Source organism: Ochotona princeps, chromosome 6 (assembly GCF_030435755.1).
Source record: "Ochotona princeps isolate mOchPri1 chromosome 6, mOchPri1.hap1, whole genome shotgun sequence".
NCBI lineage: Eukaryota > Metazoa > Chordata > Mammalia > Lagomorpha > Ochotonidae > Ochotona > Ochotona princeps.
This window is the reverse complement of record NC_080837.1, coordinates 56,219,483-56,246,093: the sequence shown is the minus strand read 5'-3', so window position 1 is coordinate 56,246,093 and position 26,611 is coordinate 56,219,483. Positions and strand designations below refer to the sequence as shown.

The window sequence follows — 26,611 nt, the reverse complement described above, 5'->3', positions numbered from 1 at the left end:
CTTGCCTTGCTGTATCACAGATAACTGCATCTTTAACAAGTACCCAGGAACTTCTCTCAGGTCTTCCACACGGGTGCATGTTCCCAAAGCTTTGAGCCATCCTCAACTGCTTTCCCAGGCCACAAACAGGGAACTGGACGGGAAGTGGGGCTGCCGGAATTAGAACTGATGGGATCCCAGCACATTCAAGGAGAGGACTTTAGCCGCTAGGCTATCATGCTGGGACCAGTAGTTTTTTTGTTTAAAGATATATATATATATATATATATATAATATATATATTTATTTATTTTTATTATTTTTTTATGTTGAAAAGTTAACTAGGGGCATCAGACTATTCACTGAGGGTTATATGGGATAAGGGAGGAGGTATTGATCTTATCAACAAAACCCATCAACAGTTTATATACTTTTGTTTAGAACTCCTTTTTGTTTTGTGTATTCCACCAAGTGGTCTCATTTACTTGCTGTCCACTCAACTGTTCTCATACAAATGCTGTCCATTTAGTTATACAAAAGGTATCCACTTGGTTGTTCTCATGCAAAAGATATCCAATCAGTCACGAATGGCATCCATTCAGTTGTTCTCATACAAATATTATCCAGTCAGTTGTAATCCTGTGCTCGCTGACCTTCTATGGTCAGAATGTCCTTCTATAAATCCCCCCTCTGTGTTTTGTAAAATTAGGCCTGAAAGATGTAGCTAGGGGGAATATGCTCTTGGAAGAGCAGAAAAATGGGGAGAAGCAATATTTATATTATGCAAAGATGACCCCACCAGGGACCACATACTCTAACTGCCTGTCATCCCATCTAGCTCCTCAACTTCCTTTTTCCCAGGAGCATGAACCCCAGCTGCTGTCAGGGTTAGGGGCTAATGATCACTCTGGCTACTTCCTGCTGAAAAAGGGGTGAAGAGAGGGGGCCACAGCAGCTGGGTATTCTCCAGGGAATGCATGTAGAGGTCCCTGGTAGAAGATAGAAAAATAACAGCTATAATTTCTCCTGAGCTAATATGTTTTTGAGTTTAAGCTAAATCAGAGTGGCACAGGTCAGTGAAAGGATCAACACTGACATCCATCCATTAGAACCGGCGCCCATATGAGATCCTGGCACATTCAAGGAGAGGACTTTAACCACTATGCTATTGTGCAAGGCCCAAGTCAGTAATTTTAAATATTTCGTGTTAGGTTTTCATTATGATATTTGAGTTAGACTAGAATTTTTGAGCTTTAAGAAAACTTTTGTGAGAAACCAAAAAGGTAGGCTTTAAAAATACCCAATGCTGGGTTTGGGGTGGTGGCTAGCAGCTGAAGTCCTTACCTTGAACGCGCCCCGGGATCCCATATGGGCGCCGGTTCTAATCCCAGTAGCTCCACTTCCCATCCAGCTCCCTGCCTGTGACCTGGGAAGGCAGTCAAGTACAGCCCAAAGCCTTGGGACCCTTCACCCTTGTGGGAGACCTGGAGGAAGTTCCTGGCTCCTGGCTTCGGATTGGCGCAGCACCGGCCTTTGCAGTCACTTGGGGAGTGAATCAATGAACAGAAGATCTTCCTCTCTGTCTCTCTTCCTCTCTGGATATCTGACTTTGTAATAAAAATAATAAATAAATCTTTTAAAAAAAATACCCAGTGCTGAAAGTCGTTCATGTTTTGATTTCCTTTTTTTTAAGGCTTATTTTTAATTTACTTTTAAAAGAGTTATCAAGAGAGGAGGAAAGGCAGAGAGATTTTCCATCTGCTGGTTCACTCTCCAAATGAGCTGGGCTAGGCTAGGCTGAAGTCAGAAGCCAGGCAGGAGCTGCTTTTGGGTCTCCCACGTGGGTGCAGGGATCCAAGCACATCACAAGCACTGGGGTCATCTTCTGTTTTAGCAGACACATTACCAGGAAGCTGGATTGGAAATGGAGCAGCTAAAACTCAAACCAGCGCTCGCGTGGGATGCTGGCCTAACTTGGTATACCACAACACCAGCCCCATATTTTGGTCTGTTTAAGCCCCAGCTCTACAAGATAGACTAACACATCCATGAAAGACAGAATATTAGTGAACACATGCATCTTTTTAAAGAAATTGTTCATTTTCATCTACTTACAACAGAGAAGTTTTCCAATCTCCTCCTCATTCCCCATGTGCCAGGCTGAAGCCTGGATCTTGGAATTCCATCCTGTACTCAGATGCAGGTGCCTAGGGCCAATGTCCTGAGCCGTGATCTGCTGCCTCCTGGGATGCAGTAGCAGGAAGCTGGGTTAGAAGCAGAGGAGGGATTGACACCTTGGCTGTAGTAAGTAGGGCTGCTGCCTAGGCTTGTCTGAAGCCAGGTACCTGTCGCAGTCCCACTTCTGATCTAACCCACCTGCTACAGTGCCTGGGAAAACATCAGAGGGTAACCAGCTGCTTGGGCTTACCCACAGGGGAAGCTTAGAAGAAGCTTCTGGCTTCTGCATTGGGACTAACCCAGTTTTGGCCGTTGTGGGCAGCTGGGGAGAGAACCAGTGGATAGAAGATCTCTGTCTCTCTGTGTACTTTGCCTTTCAAATAAACCAAGTAAATCTTTTTGTAAAATGGAAGGAAAGAATAGAGGAGACAGGGCAAAAACTGTCCCTGTAGTTTGGAATGTGGGCATTCCAAGGATTGGTTTAACATGATGAGCCTAGTGTTTGCCCCTAAATGAACCCTTGGAGCTGGATGCATTTTGCTCCAGTATGCTTGTTAAATAAGAGCAGTGCATGCCAGAATTATGGCATACTTGGCTTGTATAATTTAATTTCGTTCCTAAATAATATGTTTATTGCTTGCAAAAATTACTTTAGCTGGAATAACTACATCATTTCCTGGACCCCAGGCCTCTCTCTTCCCTCTCTATGCCTTCTCTTCATTAGTGGTGTCATTATCTAATTGTACAAGAAACCTCTGAGTTATCTTGTAGCCTGAATAGTCACTGATGCTAGTAAATTTCACCTGGGAACTTTTTCCCTTATTTTTTTATTTGTATGGCCTCTGTTACAGAGTCCTTGCTGTTTCCTTCTTGCCTGGGTCATTATGTATGTGAAAACACTTAAGATCTACTTTCAGTAATTTATTATTAAATGTGGTCACAATTGCTAACCATTTTCAAAATTTATTCTTAACTGAGAGTTTGTACATTTTAACCAAAATTTCCCTTTTTCCTCCCCTATTATTAACCTCTGTTCTTAGTCTTTGATTTTTAAAGATTTATGTATTTTACTTGAAAGTCAGAATCACAGAGAGAGAGAGTGCACATGAGCAGTCCTCTCTGCTGGCTGACTCTCCAATAGTTTCAATGACCATGGCTGAGTCTGTTCAAAGCTGGGAGTCAGGAGCCTCCTTCAAGTCTCCCACATGACGTAGGGAACTATCCTCCGCTGCTTTCTCAGACCTTAGACAGGGAGCTGGATCAGAAAGTGAAGCAGTGGGGACTAGAACTAGCATCCTTATGGGGTGCTGGCATCAGTAGGCGGAAGATTAGTCTGTTATGCCACCATACTGGCCCCCAACCTTCAACTTTTTAACTCAACTTTGAGATTGTATAACTAAAATGACAAAACCATATGGCATCACCGATCAAAACGACCACATTCTTTGGGAGTAAGATCCAAACTCTTGATGCCAACACTTTGTACTGTTCATTTCTCAGTGGACTTACTCCACCCAACTTGTAATTGCTCAAGCATCTCTGTACTGACCAATTACTGACCCAAAATATCTTCAGTGATCAGACAGCCAGAGCAGGAGCCAGAGAACTAGGTGGCAGGAACCCAACTCAGGCCATCACCTGCTGCCCAGGGTTTGCATCAGCGGGCAGCTGGATTCAGGAGTTGTAGCAGGGAATGGACTGGGACATCCCAACAGCTGGGCAAAGCACTCGCCCTCCCCTTCTCTCCTGTAATGTCTGCAGTGTCATGGAGCACTTTTTTACTCTTCACCTCTTCTTTCACTTGAAATTCAGCTTACTTCTAAGACTTGACCTAGATGATTACACTTGACTTTGTGTCTAGACAACATTCTACACTTGTGTTGTTAGCTGGGAATAAAAACATGAGTAAGACCAAGTTCCTGCCTAGGCCCTTACATTGTAGAGAGGGGAATAGTTACAGTCCCTGTGATCAAGTTGTGTGGGAGTACCAAGACAGTGTGTTTCACTTTGGGGAAAGGGCAATAGTGAAGACATACTAATTGACAACTTACCACAGCAATTACACGTTTCCATGTGTTAGCTTAATTCTCAAGTCCTTAGGAAGTAGTTGCTGCTATTATTCCTGCTTTGGGAAGGAGAACCAAGGTCTAAAGAGAGTAAGTGACTTGCCCAAGGTCATACAGCTGATAGGAAGTGCTGCCACATGCAGCAGTCTGACTCTAGGGTGTTTGTTCTTAGTACCATGCTGTCACCAAAATGAACTAAGGCTTCAGTATTAAATCTTGTAGACTCTTGGGGGAAAGAGAGGCAAGATCTGCCAGCAGATGGGATAGCTTTTGTAGGTAATGTGATTCCTCCTGGAGTGCCTGTTTTTACCAGATAGAGTGTAAGTGCATCATGGTAAAGATTCCATGTGGTGGGAAGTGCTAGGGATTTGAAGCTGGGAAAGACAGGGGCAATGGAAACAACATCATAGATTATGCTGACTTGGAGGATGGATTGATGTGCCTCAGAAAGTGAAGAAGCCAGTTAACAGGTTATATTAACAGTCCAGGTGAAAAATGAAGATAGAACTAAGGCAATGAAAGAGGGAATAAAAGGAGGAACATGTTAAAGCAAGGTTTAGGAGATAGCATTGACAGGGTCTAGTGACTGAGTAAGTGCTGGGCTGGGCAGGGGAGGAAGAAAAAAACACAAACCGCAAAGGAAAAGAACAGGGGTTAGGGAAGAGATAATAAGATGGTTAGTTATAATTATTATTTTTAAGAACAAATTTGTTTATTTGTTTGAAAGAGATAGAGGTTTTCCTGTCTGCTAGTTCACTCCCCAAATAGCTGTAAGCCAGGGCTGGGCCAGGGCAAATCTAGGAGTGAGGAGCTCTGTCCTCATTTCCCACATGAAAGGCAGGGGGTCCAAGCAGTCGGGCCATCCTCCTCTGCCTTCTCAGGTGTGTTAGCAGTCAGTTGGATAGGAAGCAACATAGCTGGAGTTCAAACTGGAACACACAGATGTATGCTGGTTTTGCTGATGGTATCTTTAAAGATTTATGTATATACTCATTTGAAAGAATATGGAGTGGGGCCTAGAGCCATGGCTCAGTGGTTAAATTCTCACCTTGCATGCACAGGGATCCCATATGGGCACTTGTTCATGTCCTGGTTGCTCCATTTCCCATCAAGATCCCTGCTTGTGGCCCGAGAAAGCAGTAGAGAACGGTCCAAAGCTTTGAGATCCTGCACCCACGTGAGAAACTCAGAAGAAGCTCCTGGATCCTTTCTTCAGATCAGCTCAGCTCTGGCTTTTTGTGCCCTTTGGGGAGTGAAACAGCAGATGGAAGAGTTTTTTCTCTCTGTCTCCTTATCTCTAAATCTGACTTTCCAATAAAAGATCTATCTTGAAAGAAAGAACAAAGAAAGAATTTCAGAAATAGAGAAAGAAGGCAGAGATCAAGCATCTGCCTGTTGGTTTCCTCCTTAAAGCCAGGAGGCCAGGTACTTGGGCAGTCGGCCTTCCTAGGAGTATTAGAAGCTGGATTGGAGACAGGATAGCTGAGATATTGAAAAGCAGCCTGATATGGAATGCCAGCATTGTGTAAATGGTGATTTAGCCTGCTATATCATACACTGGCCCCTAAAGTCATTCATTGAGTGTTTTACAGTAGTATCTTTCTTAGTGCTTAACATATATAATGTATTTAACCTTATTTAATGGGGCCTGTGCTGTGGCGCCAACATCCCATATGGGCACTAGTTCAAGTCCAGGCTGCTTCATTTCTGATCCAGATTTCTTCTAATGTGCCTAGGAAAGCAATGTAAGTGCTTGGGCCTTTGCACGCTCTTGGAAAACCCAGAAAAAACTGAATTGGACCGACCCAGCTCCAACTGTTGTGGCCGTTTGGGAATGAAACAACAAATAAGAGATCTCTCTGTCTATATTTTTCTGTAACTGTGCCTTTCAAGGAAATAAATCTCTCAAGAAAAAAAAACCCACATTTAATAGTTTCATTGTTTATTCCTAAACTTAAAAGAAGTAGTTGAAATTATTACTCAACTTTCTTTTTTAAACGTTTATTTTTATTGGAAAGTCAGATATACAAAGAGGAGGAGAGACAGAGAGGAAGATCTCCCATCCTTTGATTCACTCCCCAAGTGACCACAACGGCCGGAGCTGAGCCCATCTGAAGCCAGGAGCCAGGATCATCTTCCAGGTCTGCCACATGGGTGCAGGGTCCCAAGGCTTTGGGCTGTCCTTCAATGCTTTCCCAGACCACAAGCAGGGAGCTAGATGGGAAGTGAGGCTGCTGGGATTAGAACTAGCGCCCATATGAGATCCAGGTGCATGCAAGACAAGGATTTGAGCCACTAGGCTACTGTGCCTGGCCCTATTATTCAATTTTTTGAAGGATAAATTATTTATTCCAAAAGAAGAATTCAGAGGAGTTAGAGAAGCAGATATTCTTTTTGCTGGTTTCACTCTCCGAATGGCCAGGGCTGTGTCAGGTCAGAGCCGAGATCCTGGAGTTCCATTTAGGTCTCCCACATGGGTAGCAGTGGCCCAGGCCCTTGAGCTGCCACTGCTGCTTTTCCAGGCACAATAGCAGTGAGCTGGATTGGAAGTAGAGCAACTGAGATTCTGTAGCTAGTGCCCCTATGGATGCCGGCCTCACAGGCGGTCTTAGTGTGCTGCTCCACAATGCCAACCGCTAAATATTAATGTTATTTTAATTGCCCTAAATGGTGGCCATATTCCTTAACTTTAGCATACAAGAACTTTGTTTTGTTTTTATTCTAAAGATTTATTTTCATTGGAAAGGTAGATTTACAGAGAGAAGGTGAGACAGAAAGATCTTTTGTCTGCTGGTTCACTCTACAAGTGGCCAAAACAGCCAAGACTGAGCCAAGCAAGGAACCAAGACCTGCTTCTGCATCTCTAAGGTGGGCGCAGGGTCCCAAGGTTTTAGGCCATCCTCTGTTGCTTTCCCAGGCCACAAGCAGGGATCTTGATGGGAAATGGGGCAGCCAGGATTTTTTTTTTTGCTGCTTACTCTCATGTGTTAGTAAGAAGTAGGTGGGAAATAGAGTAGCCATGACTGAAGCTGATATAAGCACTCCAACATAAGAGGATTTAATGTACTGTACCACAACTCTAACCCCTGGAAAATAGTGGTTTTATTGGTCAAATTAATGAATAGTGATTTACTTAGTTACTTACACAGGATAGAATATTATACAGAATGAAAATGATAGTTAACTTTACTCAAAGCATCTGCACAAAATTTGTATAAATCAAGTTGAACACTTTTTTTGAACTTATGATTCCTTTTGTTATTTTTGTTTTTGTATTGTTTTTTTTTTTGTCTGGGAAAATGAATTTATATAAAAGCACACAGAACTTTGATTGGAATATTGCTTTCTTTTTCCAGCTTAAAGCAATAAATGTGGATCTTCAAAGTGATGCCGCCCTGCAGGTGGACATTTCCGATGCCCTTAGTGAGAGAGATAAAGTAAAATTCACTGTGCACACAAAGGTAAATCTGGTGTTTGTGTTTTAGCTGTTGATTGTGCTGATACAATGTGCAACCACATGTCGAACAGAACCTGAGTTTTGAACAAAGTGGAAAAGAAACTATTTTAATTTATAATTCACTACTATTTTTAACAAATATGTTTTCTTAAGATTTATTTATTTTTATTGCAAAGTCAAATATACAAAGAGGAGGAGAGACAGAGAGGAATATCTGTCCAATGGTTCACTCCCCAAGTGGCCGTAATGGTTGGAGCTGAGCCAATCTGAAGCCAGGAGCCAGGAACTTCCTCCGGGTCTCCCACACAGGTGCATGGTCTCAAAGCTTTGGGCCATGCTCGACTGCTTTCCCAGGCCATAAGCAGGGAGCTGGATGGGAAGTGGAGCTGTTGGGATTAGAACCAGCGCCAATATGAGATCCTGGTGTATGCAAGGCAAGGACTTCTGCTACTAAGCTACTGCGCCGGGCCCTTTAATAAATGTGTTTTAGGCAAATCTACCTTTTTTAAAATTAATGTTTTAGTAATTCACAGGGCCTAACATAATATAAAATTGACTCTCTAGATTTTTGTTACGTGATTTAGTATAACTTCTTTATAAAATTTTACTTATTTTTGTTGGAAAGGGAGAGAGAATGCCAGGAAGCAGAGCAGCTAGTACTTGAAACAGTATATTGTATGAGATGGAAAGAGGATTAGCCTGCTAATCACTGCCCTGGCTCCAATAGGATAACTTTTTAGTACTTGAAGTACAATCTGATAAATGCTTGTCAACTTGTTTTCCCAAAGATCTGAGGATTATTTTGTTTATGTATCTCAGGGTTTTATGTTAAAGACACTGATAATCTTTCAGTTAAGATTAATGTTTTAAAACCTGATATAATATGCCTATTAATAACTTCTTAGTGTATGTTTGACTTATGTGAATGTCTTTGCAGAGTTCATTGCCAAATTTTAAACAGAATGAGTTTTCTGTTGTTCGACAACATGAGGAATTTATTTGGCTTCATGATTCTTTTGTTGAAAATGAAGACTATGCAGGTTACATAGTAAGTATTGAGATTTCATTTTAATCTCATTTTCTGGGCTGTTGAAATCTTTGCACATTTTTTTTAATGGGTTATTTTTATTTCAATATCAGAGCTACACAGAAAGAAGGAAAGACAGAGTTCCTCTGTCTTTTGGTTCATTCCCCAAATGGCTGCAACAACCAGAGCTGAGCTGAAGCCAAAAGCTTTCTTTGGATCTCCCACGTGGGTGCAGGGTCCCAAGGCTTTGGGCCAACCTCTACTGCTTTGCCAGGCCACAAGCAGGGAGCTGGAAGGGAAGTGGGGCTGCTGAGACACAAACCTGCGCCCATGTGGGACTTTAGGCATTAGTAAATTGCGCTGGACCCCAAAATAACTAAATCTCTAAAAAAATGATAACATTAAGAAGTGCTTTTAAAATATTTTGGCTATCACCTTTTATCCTAATTTGTCAAATTTCAGACTGGATATTTTGTGTTCTCATTTAAACTTTAAAAAATTCAAAAATTATTTATTTGAAAGGCAGAGCTATAGAGAGAGAGAGAGGGAGGAAGAGAAGAGACGGATTGTGTATCTGCTGGTTCACTCCCCAAATGGTCACAGTGGCTGGAGCTGGGCTGATTCAGTGCTAGGAGCCAGGAGCTTCTGGATGGATCTGCCACATGAGTGCAACGAGCCAGGTGTTTGGGCCATTTTCTGCTACTTTCCCTTACATATTAGCAGGGAGCTGAATCACAAATGGAGCTTTCAGCACCAATATAGGATGTCCGCACTGACTATGGTTTTACCTGCTAAGCCACAATGCCAGCTTCATTAAACTTAATTTCAACTCTTTGAATCAAACAGGCTTGTTCTAAGAGATTAAAGATCTTGAGAGGATATCTAATATGAATATGTATCAGGTTGTGTAATTATGAGATGATTATTCTGCATCATCTGTTAGTCATGCTCAGGTTTCTAAAATTTAAATTGGTTTGGTTTCCTTGAAATAATTCTGTTTCCATCCTTGTGGCTGCCTATTCCTTTTTCAGTTATTTGTTTCTCTTCTTCCTTTTCTTTCTGTTGTGTTCTGTTCCGTATCTTTTATTTCTTAGATTTGTTTACTTACTTGAAAGCTTTAGTTAGAGAAGACAGAGAAAGAGCCTCACCTGCTGGATCCTTTCTCACTTGCAGAACTGGGCCAGGCCAAAGCCAGGACCTGGGTGGCAGGCACCCAAGCACCTGTGGCATCTTCTGCTACTTTGTCACATGCGGAGAACTAGATCAGAAGTTGAATCAGTGGGACCTTGAACTGACACTTTAATGAGATACTGGCGTCAGAGGCTGTGGATTAATGTGCAGTGCCACAATAGTGGCTACTTTTTCTGTAATTCAGATTTTGGTGAGCAATCAGTAGTGTGTTCTTTCCCCATTCTGTTTCTACCTTTTTTTCCCCCAACCTTATAGCACTTTGTTACTACTTTGTTTTTCTGTGGGTTAAGGACTCCCTGAAAACCAAAATTGGTTGTGTATCTCTGTCCAGTGTTTATAGAGTTGTGCCTACTGCAGACTTATTAGATGCTCAACAAATATGTACTAAACAGTATTTGATCATTTCTGATACTGTTTGTTTACTTGGTGTAACCTTTTTCTTTTAGTTGTTCTTTCTGTAACTTTTTTACTTTTACTGCAGTGATCTCTTTAACTTTCTGTTAACTTCCCTCTTCATAGTTCTTGCTGTAGGCCTTTCCTTCTTGGATATTTTTTTCTTATTTCCTGCCCTTGAGGTATTTCTTCTAGATCTTTTATTTTTACTTAAGGTAAGTCATTGTTTACTCCTTGACTATGAATGAATACAATGAAGCTATCCTTTAGTTTGTGTCTTACGCTTCTATGTTTTAGTTAAAAGTTTTGCCTTTTTAAATCTGGGAGACAGAGTCAGTTTCCTTTGCTAACTTTCTTCCCCGATGCCTGCCAACAGCCAGGATTGGAAGGCAGGGCTGAAGCTTGGAGTTCTGAATTCAGCCCAGGTTTCTCTGTGAGTGAGAATGACTTGCTCTTCGAACCATTAACCCCTGCTTCCCTGGGTGCATTAGTAGGAAATCGATATGAGAAGTGGAGTAGGGACTAAAACCCAGGCATTCTGGTATAGGGGTGCAGGTGTTCTAACCACTAAGCCAAACATCTGCTCCATTCTGTCTCTTTCTCTTTCTCTCTTGTTTTAAGATGTATTTTTGTTGGAAACTCAGATACACAGAGAGGAAGAGAGACAGAGAAATATTTTCCAACCACTGATTGACTGCAGAAGTGGCCGCATCAGCCAGAGCTAAGCCAGTCTGAAGCCAGGAGCCTCTTACGGGTCTCCCACATGGATGCAGAGTCCCAAGGCTTTGGGCCGTCCTCGACTATTCTCCCAGACCACAAGCAGGGAGCAGCTGGATGGGAAACAGGGCAGCCAGGACATGAACCGGCACCCATATGGGATCCTGGTGCATGCAAGGCGAGGATTTCAGCCACTAGGCTACCGTGCCAGGCCCTCTTTTTTTAAAATGATTTATTTGATTGAGAGCATACTGATCTTCTATCTGCTGGTTCACTCCCCAAATGACTGCCACAGTCAGAGCTTGTCCAGGCTAAAACTAGGATCCAGGAACTCAGTCCTGGTGTCCTGCATGAAAGACAGGGGCCCAAGTACTTGAGTTGCTCTCTACTGCCTTCCTAGGTACATTAGTGGGAAAGTTGGCCAGAGGCAGAGCCGCCAAGACTTCAAACTGTCGCTGCAATATAGCATGCCAACACTGTTTGACAACCAGCTATTTAACTTGCTGAGCTACAATGCTGGTGCTGTTGTTTTTAAAGCATTTCTTGCTTCTGATACATTCCTCTAATCCAGAGCACTTTTTTAGCTCTCCTTTTTGGGTCGTCTGATTACTAGTTATTGTTTAAAAAAAAATAACATAAATGTGCTGTGTTGAAAGTTGAATTTAGGCTGGCAGTAGGAAGCCTGCATTCCATTTGAGTACCTGGGTTCCATTTCTGGCTGCAGCTTCCTGTCAGTGCAGACCCTGGGAGGAAGCATTGATGACCCAGGTAATTGGGTGGCTGCCACCCAGAGGGAAGACCTGGGTTGCATTCCCAGCACCTCCTCCAGCCCGATACCAGCTGTAATGGTCATTGGGGGAGTGAACCTCTCAAGCACATTTAAAACGCTATTGTGACTATAGTTTAAAAATATATATTAGCATTTAAACATATCGTTTACATCCTTTGGAAAGTGGTATACATATTTGCTATACATGCTAGTAGTCAGAGCTTGTTGCACATTCGAATTTGAGGACTCAGGGTTGCTATGTAGGAAACTACAGAATGAATTTTGAGAACTACAATTCTACCACAGGAAGAAGTAATATTTTTTTTCTGTATTTCTTCCAGTGCTATATTTCTACCTTAGTTTTAATTCCTGGGATTAGTTGCATTCTGTCATGTGAAGTTAGATTTCCCTAGTGCCTTGTACAGTCAGAATCCATTGAACTTTTCCATCTAATGGTGACAGTCATACATGCAAGGAGTAAACGTTCCTTAAAATTAGTGATTTGTTGTGTTACAGATCCCACCAGCACCACCAAGACCTGATTTTGATGCTTCACGGGAAAAACTGCAGAAACTTGGAGAAGGAGAAGGGTCAATGACAAAGGAAGAATTCACAAAGATGAAGCAAGAACTGGAAGCGTAAGTGATCTGTTCTTCTTCCGTTCGTTAATTGTGCTTGTTTTAGTGCCTTTTTGTATGCTCCCTGGTATTCCATTCTTTTAATCACTTTAGCCTAGTGACTCACAAAATGCAGGTTTAAGTCACACAACCAGTGTTGATGACCATGATCAGAGCCTACGTGAAAATTATAGAATAATTGTCTTCATTGTTAAATTCTTTACTATTTAAACAGACATTGAAAATTGAAAACCAGGGATGTAAAAGCTCATAAAAAACTAAAAGGGAACATAACATTTTTAAAAAAGTGCGGATTGATTTTTTTTTTTTTTTGATAATTTATAAGACCTTAATTATCCTTAGCCTATTTTTATCTTTTAAGCATACTTTGGAAACTTCTGTTTCTCATAGAATATGCTACAGAAGATATGTATATAAGTACACATAGTTATTTTTTTAAATTGTGGGAACAGGCATTGGTGCAGCCATTTAGATGCTGCTTAGGATACCCACAGACCTTTCCATATCAGAATGCCTGGTTCAAGTCCTGGCTACTCTGTCTTTGATCCATCTTGCTGCTCGTGGACACCCTGGGAAGAAGCGGTAATGGCTTGAATACGGAAATCCTTGCTACTAACTCAGGAGACATGGGTGGAGTCTTGGCTCTTGCCTTCAGTCTGGCCTAGTCCTGGCTGTTGGGGCATTGAGGGAGTGATCCAACAAATAGATCTCTGTCTTTCTCTGTCTCTGTCTCTCTGCCTTTTAAATGAAATGAAAATAAATAAAATTGCTAAAATGGTAGTTTAAAAAAAATCATGTGTAAAAGATAACAATGAAAAAAGAAAAAAATCAGATGTGGAAAAAAAACAATCAGATGTGTATAATATAGTTCCCTACCCTCCCCCAATAATTGTTTTCTCTGCCTATGACCTCTAGCCCAGAAGAACAGAAGCAAAGTAACTAGAGAATATTAACAATTTTCGTGATTGTTTGTTTCATACATACTAGAAAAATATTCAGTCTTCAAAAACTTGTGATAATTTGTATTTCAAGTTAAACATAGTGAAAAACAGTCTTTCCCCTTTTATTAACTTTCAAGTTATTTCAGGTTCTCTGTATATTGCTTCTCTTAATTTTGAGAGTTATATAAAAACATAAATTTTCCTTTCATTATCATCACTTCGATTGCTCTTTTTCTAATTACTTCTCTCCTTAGTGCTTTTCCTTTTCTTCTCCCATATAGTTTGTTTTCAAGCATATTCACACTGCTATCAGACTCCTCTTCAGACTTCTAAACGTAAGACCGTCATTTCAAAGTAGATCTTCTTTGTTGCAGTATAGTAAGATATTTCAGGAATCCTATCGGTGTTGAATAGAGCACTAGTTTGATAGCAAGTAGATATGTTCTTAAAGTTTATAAGACTGAAAACTGGAAATTAGCAGAACACATTATTATTGAGGAGTCTATGATTTTCTAGTGGCCCTGATCATGGTTCTTTTGTGGTCTGGTTAGGGGTTGGATAACAGAGAACGTTGGGTTTATGCTACTACTACCTCCATCCTCTGCATCCTTCTTTTTTGTCTTCACTGAATGACTACCCTCACAGAGATCAAACTTCTCCCAACATTGGTCCTGCTGGTTTACTGGTATGTAAAATTTATCCCTCCTGCACATAGTTGAAGCAAGAATATTGGGCCTTTTCCTTGAGTGTTTATTTTTTTCAGATCCGTAGGTATAACTGTGTGGTTGCTGAGATTCACTGATATGATAAAATCTTTTAAACAAATTTTTTCAGGGCACTGCGATAAATCAGTTTCTCCATGGTGTGTATCTTGTGTGTTTGGGCTGCTAGATGGAAATAATTCATGTGAAAATGTTTCCTGAAAATTAGATTTGTGTTAAGGTATTGAAAAGTAGAAATTGAATCATAAAGTTGTATAAAATAATTTGTAGTACTTTTTTTCTGGAGCTGTGAAAGCAAGCGTCCCTATACTTTCTTCTATTAACTCGTGTAATAAGAGAGGTTATGAAGTACTAATGTTCGGATATAATCAGTACTGTTAATAGCATGCAGTCCTTTTCAGAGCTGGATCTTACACATTTCGTTAACAGTTCAGCTGAAACGTCTCTAGGTTGCATTTAGAATAAACCAGAGAGTGTTAGAAAAATGTTTGTAGATGACTTTAATTGGTATGGTTTTTTAACATTTAATTTTGTGCATTGCTTCTAGTGAATATTTGGCAATATTTAAGAAGACAGTTGCAATGCATGAAGTGTTCCTATGTCGGGTGGCGGCACATCCTATTCTGAGAAAAGATTTAAATTTCCATGTCTTCTTGGAATATAATCAAGATGTGAGTATCAAATTGATGAGAACAGTAATCAAGTTTGTAGTTATATGAAAAGACAAGGAGTAGTTAGAAAGAAATTAGGCCTTTTTAAGAATATTTTTCCATGCGGTGGTGATGAACCCTCTGGATTGGATTGTAAAACCCAAAACAACAAGGGCCAAAAGAGGAGAGAACTGAATCTTAATCAAAATGTTAAAAATGCCATGCTGATTAAAGGGAGAAATGCAAATGGAACAGTAGCACAAGTCCTTAGAGACATGTATGCACTAAAAAAACCATATGGAGTGCTGTCTAAAAAGAAAAATATTACAAGACCATTTGGGGATCAAACATCATTGAGTTACAGAGAGAGGAGAGGCACCAAGTGAGTTCTTTTCATCTGCTGCTTGACTCCCTAAGTGGCTCCAGAGCTGAACTGATCCAAAACCGGGAGCCAGGAACTTCTTCTAGGTCTCCTATATGGGTGCAGAGGCCCAGAAATTTGAGCCATCCGTAAATAAGAGAGCTGTATGGGAAATGGAGCAGCTGGGACATGAACTGATGCCCGTATGGAATGCTGATGCTGAGGGCATAGGCTTAGCCTATTACACCGTAATGTGGATCTCTAAACCTTTCTTTCGTTCTTTCTTTTTTCTTTTTTATAAAGAAAGTTATATTATGTCAAACATAGCAAAATTAAGTTTATTCAGTCTTTAAAAAATTATTTTTTCTTATCAAGGGTGTTAAGAGTGATGCATTTTCAGTAATATTTTGGTAGAATTTAAGGAAATTAATTGAAGAATTAAGGGAATTCATGTTATAAGTTGAGCATTCATAATCATAATATGAGAATCAGAAATTAAAGTTTTTTTAGTTCAACATGATTATGCTTAAAATATTTCAGATTTTAGATTCCAGATTAGGGATACTTAACCAATAAGTCTATGCAAATATTTCCATATCTGAAAAACTTCAAAATCTAAAAACATTCGTGGTCTCACACACTTGGAATAAGGACTACTCAACCTTTACTATGTAGGACATTGATTTTTTTATACTGAATTGTGATTAATAGAAGGAGGGCTATCAAATTATTGTTTCTTAAATTTGAGTTTCAAGTCTTGAAGCATTATGTAGAATTCCAAGAATATGCATGAGCTGAACAATTCAAGGTGGGGGACAATATTCCATATAGGTTCTGGTTCCAGTCCTTGCTGCTTCTCTTCCAGACTTGTTCCCTGCTAATGTGCCTGAGAAAGCAATGAAGGACAGCCCAGTTCCTTGGATGAAGTTGCTGGCTTCTGGCTTCAACCTGGCCATTGTGCTTTTGAGCCACAAACCCACACCATACGCCACGAAACTCACAGATTTATTGTCAGTAGCCAGGGCCCATGCAGGGTTGTCTCTCGAAGTGAAGGAGAGCAGCAGCCCACTAGTAGAGGATGAAATCCACATGAGAGCAATTGAATCTTTTAGTTTTAGATAAAGGGCTTGATTAATCAGGAGCAAGAAAGTCTGACAGACTGCTCCCTGGTGGGAGACAGCCCAGGACCACTTCCACATGGCTTGGTGACCCTGAGAGGGATGGGGAAAGATAACAGTGCCTCAGTTTGTGCATGCTTGTGACGGCATGGTGGGTGTAGATGTTCAGCATTCTAAACATTCTTGGATGGGAGTGTCTGCTTGATCTTGTCAAAGGTAGCAAGGAGAGTAGAGAAGCTCTCTTCTGTTGTTTATGGCAGGAGGAGGGCAGGAAGAGAGAGAACACCAGGACTCAGTCAGCTGCTTGGTGTTCCAAGGTTACCAGGAGTTCCTGGCTTGTGATAAACTTCCTTGTCTGATGATGCACTCAGCTCCTTCAGGAATCACTTCTGCTTGGCCCAACAGTGGTCATCTAGGAAGTGGCTAGAGGATTCTAAGATTTATTTGTTTTTATTTTGGAAAGTCAGATTTATAGAGGGAAGGAGAGACAGAGAAAGATCTTCTATTCCCCCCCCCCCCCACACACACACACCAAGATCTTGTATCTGTTGGTTCACGCCCCAGGTGGCCGCAGCTGTCAGAGGAGTCCATTATGTGATCCCAGCACATTCAAGGCGAGGACATTGGCCGCTAGGCTACCACACCTGGCCCCTCTCTGTAACTTTCAAATGAATAAAATAAATCTTTGGGGAAAAAAGATTTCAAGATTACTTAGGGTTAAATCTGACTTTTTAAGTGTTTTGTTTCGAGTTACAGAGAAAGGAAAAGGAAGGGATAGCATCCTTCCCTGTGCTGGTTCATGCACCAGGAAAGGCTGAAGCCAAGAGCCAGAAGTTTCATCTGGGTCCGCCGTGTGGGTGGCAGGGATCCAGACACTGGAACCATCCTCTGATGCTCTTCCTGGCCATTAGCAGGAAGCTGGATCACAAGTGGGGCAGCTGGGACAGGAGTGGGTCCCTATATGCAATGTCAGCATTATGGGCAGCAGCTTTGCTGGAGAAACCACAACCCATCATGATGGCCACACATCACTGACTCTTGGTCAGCATAACTGACCTGCAGATTGCTAATTATCCTTCCTGCCTGAAAACTGTCACCTTGCAAAAAGATTGAGGTGATTGAACTTTAGTGATTTCTTTGTAGTGCTGAAAAAAAAATGTGGAAGGCTGATCCAGATGTTGAAGCCTGTATTGATGACAAGAGTAATTAATAATTTCAGAAGAAAATAAGTATAGCATAGCAGCTCCCTCCCTTCCCCACCGACCACACACAGGAGTAAACAAAATTTAGAACTGAAACATTTGTTTCATCCACTTTGCTGAACCCGCTCCACCATAATTGGAGGTCCAAATGGGTGTAATATGTAAACAATATTAAAAATAAAAAAGCAAATTTAGCATAGTGCTGTTTGCCTAAGTTAACATTAAGACTACAAACACAGCATTTCTGTTTTTTACATTTTTAAAAAAGATTTATTTGTTTTTATTTGAAAGAGATTTACATAGAGGAGGAAAGACACAGACAACTTCCATCCGCTGGTTCACTCCCTTAATGGTCACAGTGGCTGGAGTTGAGCCGATCTGAAGCCAGGATCTTCCTCATGGTCTCCTCATGGGTGCAGGGGCCCAAAGCCTTGGGTCATTGTCCACTGCTTTCCTAGGCACATCAGTAGGGAACTGGATTAGAAATGGAACAGCCAGTACTGGAACTAGTTCCTGTATTGGAGGATTAGCCTGCTTTATCACTGTGCTAGCTCCTACTTCATCTCTAAGTCTGATTTTTGCTTACAGCCTGGGCTAAAACCTTAGCAACGATTTTGATGGTACAACATAGGCATGTAGTGAGGTGTGGTACCATCAGTGCAAGGTCACTTGGACTCAAGTTCCTTCATCAAGTTCTCTGTCCTATTGCCGCAGACCTTATTATTATTTGAAATTGTACAGACATCTGTATTATTTATTTATTTATTTTAAAAGATCAATTTATTTACTTATTTATTTATTTATTTGAACATCAGAGGTAGAGAGAGAGAGGAGAGACAATGAGAAAGATCTTCCATCTGTTGATTCATTCCCCAAATAGCCAAAAGACCAGACCTGAGCTGATCCAAAGCCAGAAGCCCAGAGCTTCTTCCAAGGCTCCTGTATGAATGCAGGTCCCCAGGGATTTGGGCTAGTACTTGAGCCTGCACACATGTGGGATACTGGTGCAGCAGGCAGTGAACTTCTTTTTCTTTTTTATGTGTTTTTTGACTCACTCATTGATCTAGATCCTCAATCACCAGCTTTTACTTCTTTCTCATGTAGTTTCTAGTACCTTCTCTATTATTTTTAACAAACTTACATCTTTAGAGTCTTCCATTTTTTGTAAAAGCTAGTTTCAGCTCAGAATAGTTCATCTAGGTTAGATGACCACCTTCACAGGGAAATGGCAGCCAGTCAGAAATCAAATTGTTAAACTTCTCTTCTGTAATCTCTACAATACTCAGCTGTCTTAGGAGCCACATCTGTCCACTTTCAGATTTTTGTTTTTGCTTTTATTCTTTTCCCAGTCTGGATGCTTCTCATTGTTTTTCTTGTGTAACTGCCCTATCTGCAAAAGTTCTTTTTGTTTTTTACCTTAAGGGAGATAATGTGTATTATTACATCATTGAGTATGATGTTAGTTACAAGTTTTTGGCAAATGTTCTTTATGAAGATACTTCCTTATATTCCTAGTTTGTTAGGTGTACTTACCATGAAAAGGAAATTTTTAAACATCTGGTTTTAATTGTTTACGTGGTTGAGAGAGACACATGTCCGTGTGGGTCTCTAATTAGGGTAGGGAGAAAGGTGGATAGCACAAATGTTTCAACTTTTTCTCTTGTGTCCACAGAAGGAGAAGGGATGGGAGGCAGTCCTTGCTGTCAAATTATATCCGGGGATAGGGGGTGGTTCTTTGATGACACCTTAGAGACCCTGATGTGGGAAGGAGTGTTCCAAGAGTATTACTTGAGTGGTTTTAATAGTTCTGAGTCATCATGGTTTCATTGCACCGGGGTTGAGAAAATCTTTCCAAGGTCTGTTGGCTGACCAGGTCCACTTTAATGTATCCCCAGGTCCAGGAACATGGTGCAAAACATGGCCAGGAGAGTAGTCCAACATCTTTTGCTTTTCATCTTCTGACATGGCACTTGATGTCCTCTACTGACCTAGATGAGCCAGTTATCATGCTCTCCCTATGCATCTGGGCATGCTATCCAGTGCACAGGCATCAGCAGCTGAGAAGGCCCACTCCCAATACATGGACTTTAAGGTTGTACATATTTTGTGATCTTCCCCTGTGACTGCGTTTGAGTCTAGTGGTCTGTTTGGAAAGTCCCCCAAGAAACCTTGCCAGGGTGACTTCAGACTTGACTCTTGTGGGCACCAGGTTCGGTTTGCCACCTGTACCAGCCAATACACATACCAGTGGATGCAATTGCCTGGTCAGTTCCACCCCCAGCTTCATTTCTCACATGAACGAATGGGTGCTACAGCTTACCCAGCTCAGCCCACCACAGGCCTGGTCTTCACACATATCAGCAGGTGCCTGGACCTAGTCAGAGAAACACCCTATATCCCCCACCAGGCCTACTCCCAGTGCCCGGTTTTTGCATGTGCTGACATGTGCTACCGCCTAGCCTAGTCTGTCCTGTATCCCATCTGGCTGTCCTGCATACCCATGAATGCTGCAGTTTAGCTCAGTCCGACATGCCCCCACATATATGCTCTCCCCTCATATATGCCGGAGGATACTGCTGCCTTCACCAACCTAGACTCCCCCTAGCCCTGGCTCTCATGTTGACCACTGGGAGCTGCAGCCCAGCAGCAGAGTGCCTGCAGTTCCCCTACTAGGCCCACTCCCAGCCCCGTATCTTGTGTCTGCCAGGGGATACTGCAGTCCAGCCTGACAGGACTTGTACCCAGTCTTGGCACTTGCCACTGGGTGCTGCAGCCCTGGCTGGCCTGGCCTGCCCCCAGCCCTGGCTATTCTCCATAGCAGGAACCTAGCAGGGGATTTCTCTTAATTCCCCTACCAGGCCTGCTCCCAGCCCCAGATCTCACGTGTTCCAACAGGTGCCATGTCCCTGTATGGCATGGTCTGCCCATAGTCCTGGGCTTTACACGTGCCAGCTAGTACTGCAGCCTGGCTCAGCCTGTCACCACTCCAAAGCTCTCTGTGCAAACCTGTGGGTGCTGAGTCACACAGAGGTGAGCCCACAAATCCCTATAGAATCTGCCCCAGGCAAATCCTGTCAACCTAGACTGTAGAACCACCTGACAAGTACAAGAGCCAGGGCTGGGAATGGGCCTGTTAGGGAAACTGTGGGCACCTCTCTGATGGACTGTAACTCCCATTGGTGAGCACAAGAATCAGGGTTGGGGGCAGCAGACTGGCTAGACAGCAGCAGCAACATCCACCAACATGGGTGTGGGGTCAATTGGATTGAGCTGTGCTTCAACACCCATTGACACGTGAGAGCTGAATAGGATGTGAGACAGACTGGACCAATCTGGTGCACATACTGGCAAGCATAGGAAGCAGGGCTGGGAACAGGCCTAGTGAGGGTTACTAGGGGTCATCCAAACTAGGCTGCAGGTCCCACTGGTGCACATGAGGGCCAAGTGAGTGGTGGGCAGGGTTGGACTGGGCCACAGCATCCATTGGTTTACATAAGGTGAGATTGGAGATATAACTGACGCAGCAGTTGCAACTACCAGTGTGTGTGTAGGCTAAAAGAGTGACTGAGACAGACCCATACTAGCAGTCACAAGAGTCAGGACTGGGATCACCGCAGACAAGGTTTCTATGGGGAAACCATGGGGAGAATTGCAGGATCTGGGGTCTGACCGTGGAGTGCATGTGTCAGAACTGGACCAGAACCGTGGCAAACGTGAAGCAGTGGACGGTATGCCCAGATGCACATGGAAGATATGGCAGTCCATTGGAGCCTGCAGAGGATATCTGGTATCATAGCAGAGGAAGGAGAGCAGAACAGATTGCTCAATTGCCCCCAGCCAAGTGTTGACAGCAAATATCTGGGCGAATGGAGACTCTGGCTCTGACTGTGTCAGCAGCTGGAATTTGGAAGGATTTCCTCATCCTTGAATTGGCAAGATCAACAGTATTTCAAAACTATTGAAACCACTCAAGCGGAACCCTTAGAGAAGGTCCCACATTGGTTCTGGGATGACATTTAGGCCATTCCCCATTCCCAGGTACTGGGGCGGTGGGTAGGCTGGGTACGGCTTCTCCCTTAATTTCTCCCCTTCCTCCAGATACAGGAGAAAGAGGGAGAAGATTTGGAAACAGTGCTTTCACCCACACTCCCTTAGTCCTCAATCTTTCCCACCCTGCTTAGCTATGTAAACATTATCAAAAACAATTTTTTTTTTTTTTTTAAGACTCTGCCCCTAGCTCCAGTTCTTTCATGTTCTGGTGGGTGCCACTGCCCAGCCTGACATGGTCTACCCCTTGCTCTGCTACCTCTTGCTCTTGCTCAGAGGGAGGTACTCAGGCCTTGCCCAGCCCAGGTCTTCCATGTGGGCATGTTCCTTGACCTCACCCAGACATGCCCTTGATTTCACCTGCTCCAGATCACTCCCTCCCGGCTCCCTTACTTACCTGCAAGTGCAGTGACCCAATTTGTGAATGTTTCCAAAAATTATTTCTCCCTTGTCAACATGCCCTCAGCCGTTGCCATTCCAGTATGTCCCCAGACCCCTCCTTTTGGGCAATCTGCAGCCAGCCCCTCTCTTCCCACCCCAACCTGAATTCCAACTTTTGTAATTCTCACATGGGTTATGGTACTAGGTGGTCATTCAACTACTAGCCTGTGTTCCCTTTACCCCCTGTGTCTCTTCTGAGTTCTTCTGCAGCTTCTCTTAGTCCCTGTGTTTACCTCTAAGGTTATACTAGTAATGCTGTATTTGATCATATACTTGCTTTTCTGTGTCCTCCTTTGTACTGATTTTTATATCACGGTCCCCCAACACAGAGTATGGCTGTAGTAGACAGCCAAGGCTTTGCCAGGCTGTAGCCAGAAGTCAAGAGTTCAACATGGGTTTCCCACATGTGGTCAGGGATCCAACTGCACAAGCCGTTCCTTGCTGCCTCTCAGGAAGCTAGAATCAGAGACAGAGCTAGGACTAGGCTCTGGCAAGGGATGCAGTTGTCCCAAGCAATAGCTTAACCACTGTGCCTATAAAAATGAAATGATTTCAAATGATTTAAAAGATTTATTTATTTTAATTAGAAAGGCAAATTTATAGAAAGGAGACAGAAGGCTCTTCATACACTGGGTCACTGTCCAAATGGCCACAATGGCTGGAGCTGAGCCTCTTCTGAGTCTCCCATGCAGGTTCAGGGTCCCAAGATTTTGTTCCATCCACTGCTGCTTTCCCAGGCTGCAAGCAGGGAGCTGAATGGGAAGTGAAGCAGCTGGGATACATACTGGCACCCATATGGGGTGCTGACATTGGCAGGTAGAGGATTCTCTAGTTGAGTCATTGCCCCAGCCCCAAAGGATTCATTTATTTGAAAAGCCAGGTTACAGAGGGGAAAGATAGATTGTTCATCTGCTGGTTCATTCCCCAAATGGCGGGTAGACCAGGCTGAAGCTAGGAGCTTCTTCCAGGTTTCTGTCATGGGTGTCAGGAACCTAAGCATTTAGGCCATCTTCCTCTGCTTTTCTAGGTGTATTAATGGGGATACCAGTGATGTAAGCAGTGGCTGAATCTGCTACACCATAGCACCAGCCCCTCATATATGCATCTTTTAGTTGGATGTTCAAGTTTAAGTCAACTTTTTGGTGAGGTGTTAGACACCATTCCACAGAGAAACCAGAAGTATTTTTGAGAACTATTTGAAGCATAAGGTTCTGTGGGAGTAGGGTGGTGGGTGGAAAGATGGATTGAACCAGATTGTTCAGAGTCTTCCTTACCATACTGAGGAGGAGTTTGGCATTATGAAACCTCATGAAATTTTGAATATGGATGAGATAAATGCTCAAAATTTGGAAAACTGTGATAGGCAGCAAAATGTATTGAAATAAGACAAGGATTATTAACTAACAGTCATGGGCAAGAAAAGATACAGACTTAGTGGAAGGGACAGTTTTCAGACATTGCTGGTAGAATTTGAGATGTATGAGAAAGGAAGAAGTTGGGCACGGCGGTGTGACCTAGCAGCTAAAGTCCTCGCCTTGAACACACCAGGATCCCATATGGGTGCCGCTTCTAATCCTGGCAGCTCCATTTCCCATCCAGCTCCCTGCTTGTGGCCTGGGAAAGCAGTTGAGGACTGCCCAAAGCCTTGGAACCCTGCACCTGTGTGGGAGACCTGGAAGAGGCTTCTGGCTCCTTGCTTTGGATCGGCTCAGCTCACTTCCAGCTGTTGCAGCCTCTTGGGGAGTGAATCATTGGACAGAAGATCTTTCTCCCTGTATCTTCTCTCTGTATATATGCTTTTCCAATAAAAATAAATATAAACTTTAAAATTTTTTAATGAATTTTTAAATTTTGTGATTGATTTGCGAGACAGAGAGAGAGAGATCTTCTATCCATTTGTTCACTCTTCAAATAGCCACAACAGCCAGTGTTGAGACTGATCATAGCAGGAGCTTCTTCTGGGTCTCCCACGTGGGTCCAAGGACATCAGCCATCTTCCACAGCTTTCCCAGGTGTGTTAGCAATGAGCTAGATCGGAAGTGGAGTAGCTGGGACTTGAATAGGCGCTTGTGTGGGATGCTACTATTGTTATAGGCTGTGGCTGAACCTGTTTTACCACAGTGCTGTCCTCTGGCACCAGCTCTACCCCCTTTCATACCCCACCTAACCAACCCAGCCGCTTATAAGGATACTAATCCCGTTTAAGGCTTTGCTCTCACTTCTCCAAGAACCCACCTTTTAGTAGTGTCTTGGGATGGAGGTAGGGGCTTAGTTGCAAACATAGTAGAGGTTTGTGAATCATAATGCATTAAAGTAGGATCATGGCAATATATTAACATAAGAAAGTCAGAAGTGATGTTCCTTTTCAGTGGTTCCTTCATACTACAAACAGGTGTTAAGGGCCAAAAAGCTGCTGCTCAGTTTTGCTCTTAGATGATCATGCCGTTCAAAACCATCTTCTGTTGTGCCATTAGCTATTGACCCTCAAAACAAGGCAAAAGAATATATAAGTTAATTCAGAATAAGAAATTTGCAGAATATATTTTTGTTAAGTTTGAAAACTGAGATCCTTTTGATGTCATTTAAATGTCAAAGAATATAGGAGACAACACTATCCATTTGTAGCCTAATACTAACATAAATTACCTTTCTTTTAGTTGAGTGTTCGAGGTAAAAATAAAAAGGAGAAACTTGAAGATTTCTTTAAAAACATGGTTAAGTCAGCAGATGGAGTAATTGTTTCTGGAGTAAAGGTAAGATTTTTTTTTTGTGCTGAAACAGTAAAAGAAAACTTTGAACAGTAAAATCCTTGAGTCTGGGAAATGGTGCTCCCTACTTTGGGTTCCTCTCTAAGGAGTGTTCTTCTCCAGGGAGTGTAAAGTTTGTAGTCAAGGAGATTCATCTGCCTGGAACTCATGTTTGTTTCTTCCAATCAGTCCGTTGGAAGAAATAGCCCCCAATGAACTGTCCTGTCCCAAGCCTTCAGGTCTTGTGTGGAGAGCTTCCCTGGGTGAACAAGGAGTAACTGTGGAACAGCTGGGGATGGAGAGAAAAGGGATGGCAGACAAGACATCAAGCTGGAATTTTAATTTGTTTGCAGTTACCATTAAAATGAGAAAAATACTTATTATCAGGCAAAAGCTAAGGAATAATGGCGCTGGATGCTATTGTTGTTATAGGTAAATATACAATAAAGCTTGGGTATATTCTGTTTAATTAAAATGTACTCTGATTATTCAGAAATAGCACAGTTGGAGTATTGATAATGTATGTGTTATTGGTTCTTCCTATTGAAGATTCAACTTCCTTTCATTCTGATGGTTCTTACGCGTTAATATTAAGCTTTTTTTTAGTTGTTAAGTATAAATCACTATTATGATTGATAACTTTGTTAATGAAAAAACAACTGATGCTTGAACGTGAATAATATTTTGATTGATAGCATGCTTCACTGTAATTATGGAAAGATAGATTTACCCCTCTCTTTACATCCCTAAGAATTGCTAAATTTTGGGCCAGTCACAGTGGCCTGGTGACTAAAGTCCTCGCCTTGAATGAATCGGAATCCCATATAGGTGCTGGTTCTAATCCAGGCAGCCCCGCTTCCCATCCAGTTCCCTGCCTGTGGCCTGGGAAAGCAGTGACTCTGCACCCACGTGGGAGACCCAGAAGAATCTCCGGGTTCCTGGCTTCAGATCGGCTCAGCTCTGGCCGGTGCAGTTGCTGGGGGAGTGGTTCATTGGACAAAAGATCTTTCTCTCTCTCTCCTCCTCCTCCTCTCTGTATATCTGACTTTGCAATAAAAATAAATAAATCTTTTTAAAAATTTGCTAAGTTTTAAAACAAATTTATTGTTGGAAGTCAGATTTACAGAGAGAAGGAGAGACAGAGAAAGTTGTTTCTTCCTCTGATTCACTCCCCAGATGGCCAGAATGACTGAAGTTGAGCTGATCCAAAGCCAGGAGCTTCCTCCAGATCTCCCAAATGGGTGTAGGGTCCCAAGGCTTTGGGCCGTCCTCGGCTGCTTTCCCAGGACACAAGCAGGGATCTAGAAAGGAAGTGTAACAGCTGGGATACAAACCAGCGCCTGTATAGGATCCCAGCGTGTGCAAGGTGATGACCTTAGATACTAGGCTATTGTGTTGACCCTATGAATTGCCAAATTTTTAAGAAGTTTATTTGAAAAACACAGTGATATTGAATGAGAGAGCGAACTTCTTCCGTCTGCCGATTTACTCCCAATTGGCCACAATGGCCAGGGCCATTTTGACCAAAGTCAATAGGTGGGAACTCCATCCAGGTCTCCCACATGTAGCAAGGCCCAAGCACTCTTGTCCCTTCTGTTGCTTTCCCTGGCATGTTAACAGGAAGCTTGATTGGAAGTGGAGCAGCCAGGACTTAAAACAACACCAGCTGTACCATGATGCTGGCCCCTAAATTATAAGTTGGGTTTTTTGTTTGTTTGTTTGTTTTAGTTTCTTTACTTTTATTGAAAAGGTAGATTTACAGAGATAGGAGAGACAGATAAAAGATCTTCTATCTGTTGGTTAGCTTCCCAACTGGCTACAATAGCTGCAGCTAAACTGATGCCACATTGATGCAGGGTCCCAGGACCACGCTCTGCTGCTTTCCCAGGCCATAAGCAACGAGCTGAATCGGAAGTGGAGCAGCTGTGACACAAACCGGTGCCCATACGGGATGTTAGGGCTTGCAG

General features: G+C 42.5%; 1 protein-coding gene across 4 annotated transcripts in view; it reads left to right on the top strand.

Annotated features, from left to right (window-relative positions):
- SNX6 (sorting nexin 6) overlaps positions 1-26,611 on the top strand; it is a 50,431-nt gene that overhangs the window by 2,866 nt on the left and 20,954 nt on the right. For 2 of the 4 annotated variants that reach the window (XM_004584748.3, XM_036495594.2), the window contains 5 exons: positions 7,580-7,684; positions 8,618-8,728; positions 12,294-12,415; positions 14,626-14,749; positions 24,555-24,650. In XM_004584748.3, coding sequence (XP_004584805.1) covers positions 7,580-7,684; positions 8,618-8,728; positions 12,294-12,415; positions 14,626-14,749; positions 24,555-24,650 — 558 coding nt within the window. The remainder of the gene's footprint in view (positions 1-7,579; positions 7,685-8,617; positions 8,729-12,293; positions 12,416-14,625; positions 14,750-24,554; positions 24,651-26,611) is intronic. The other 2 variants (XM_058666330.1, XM_058666329.1) reach the window with 1 other exon arrangement.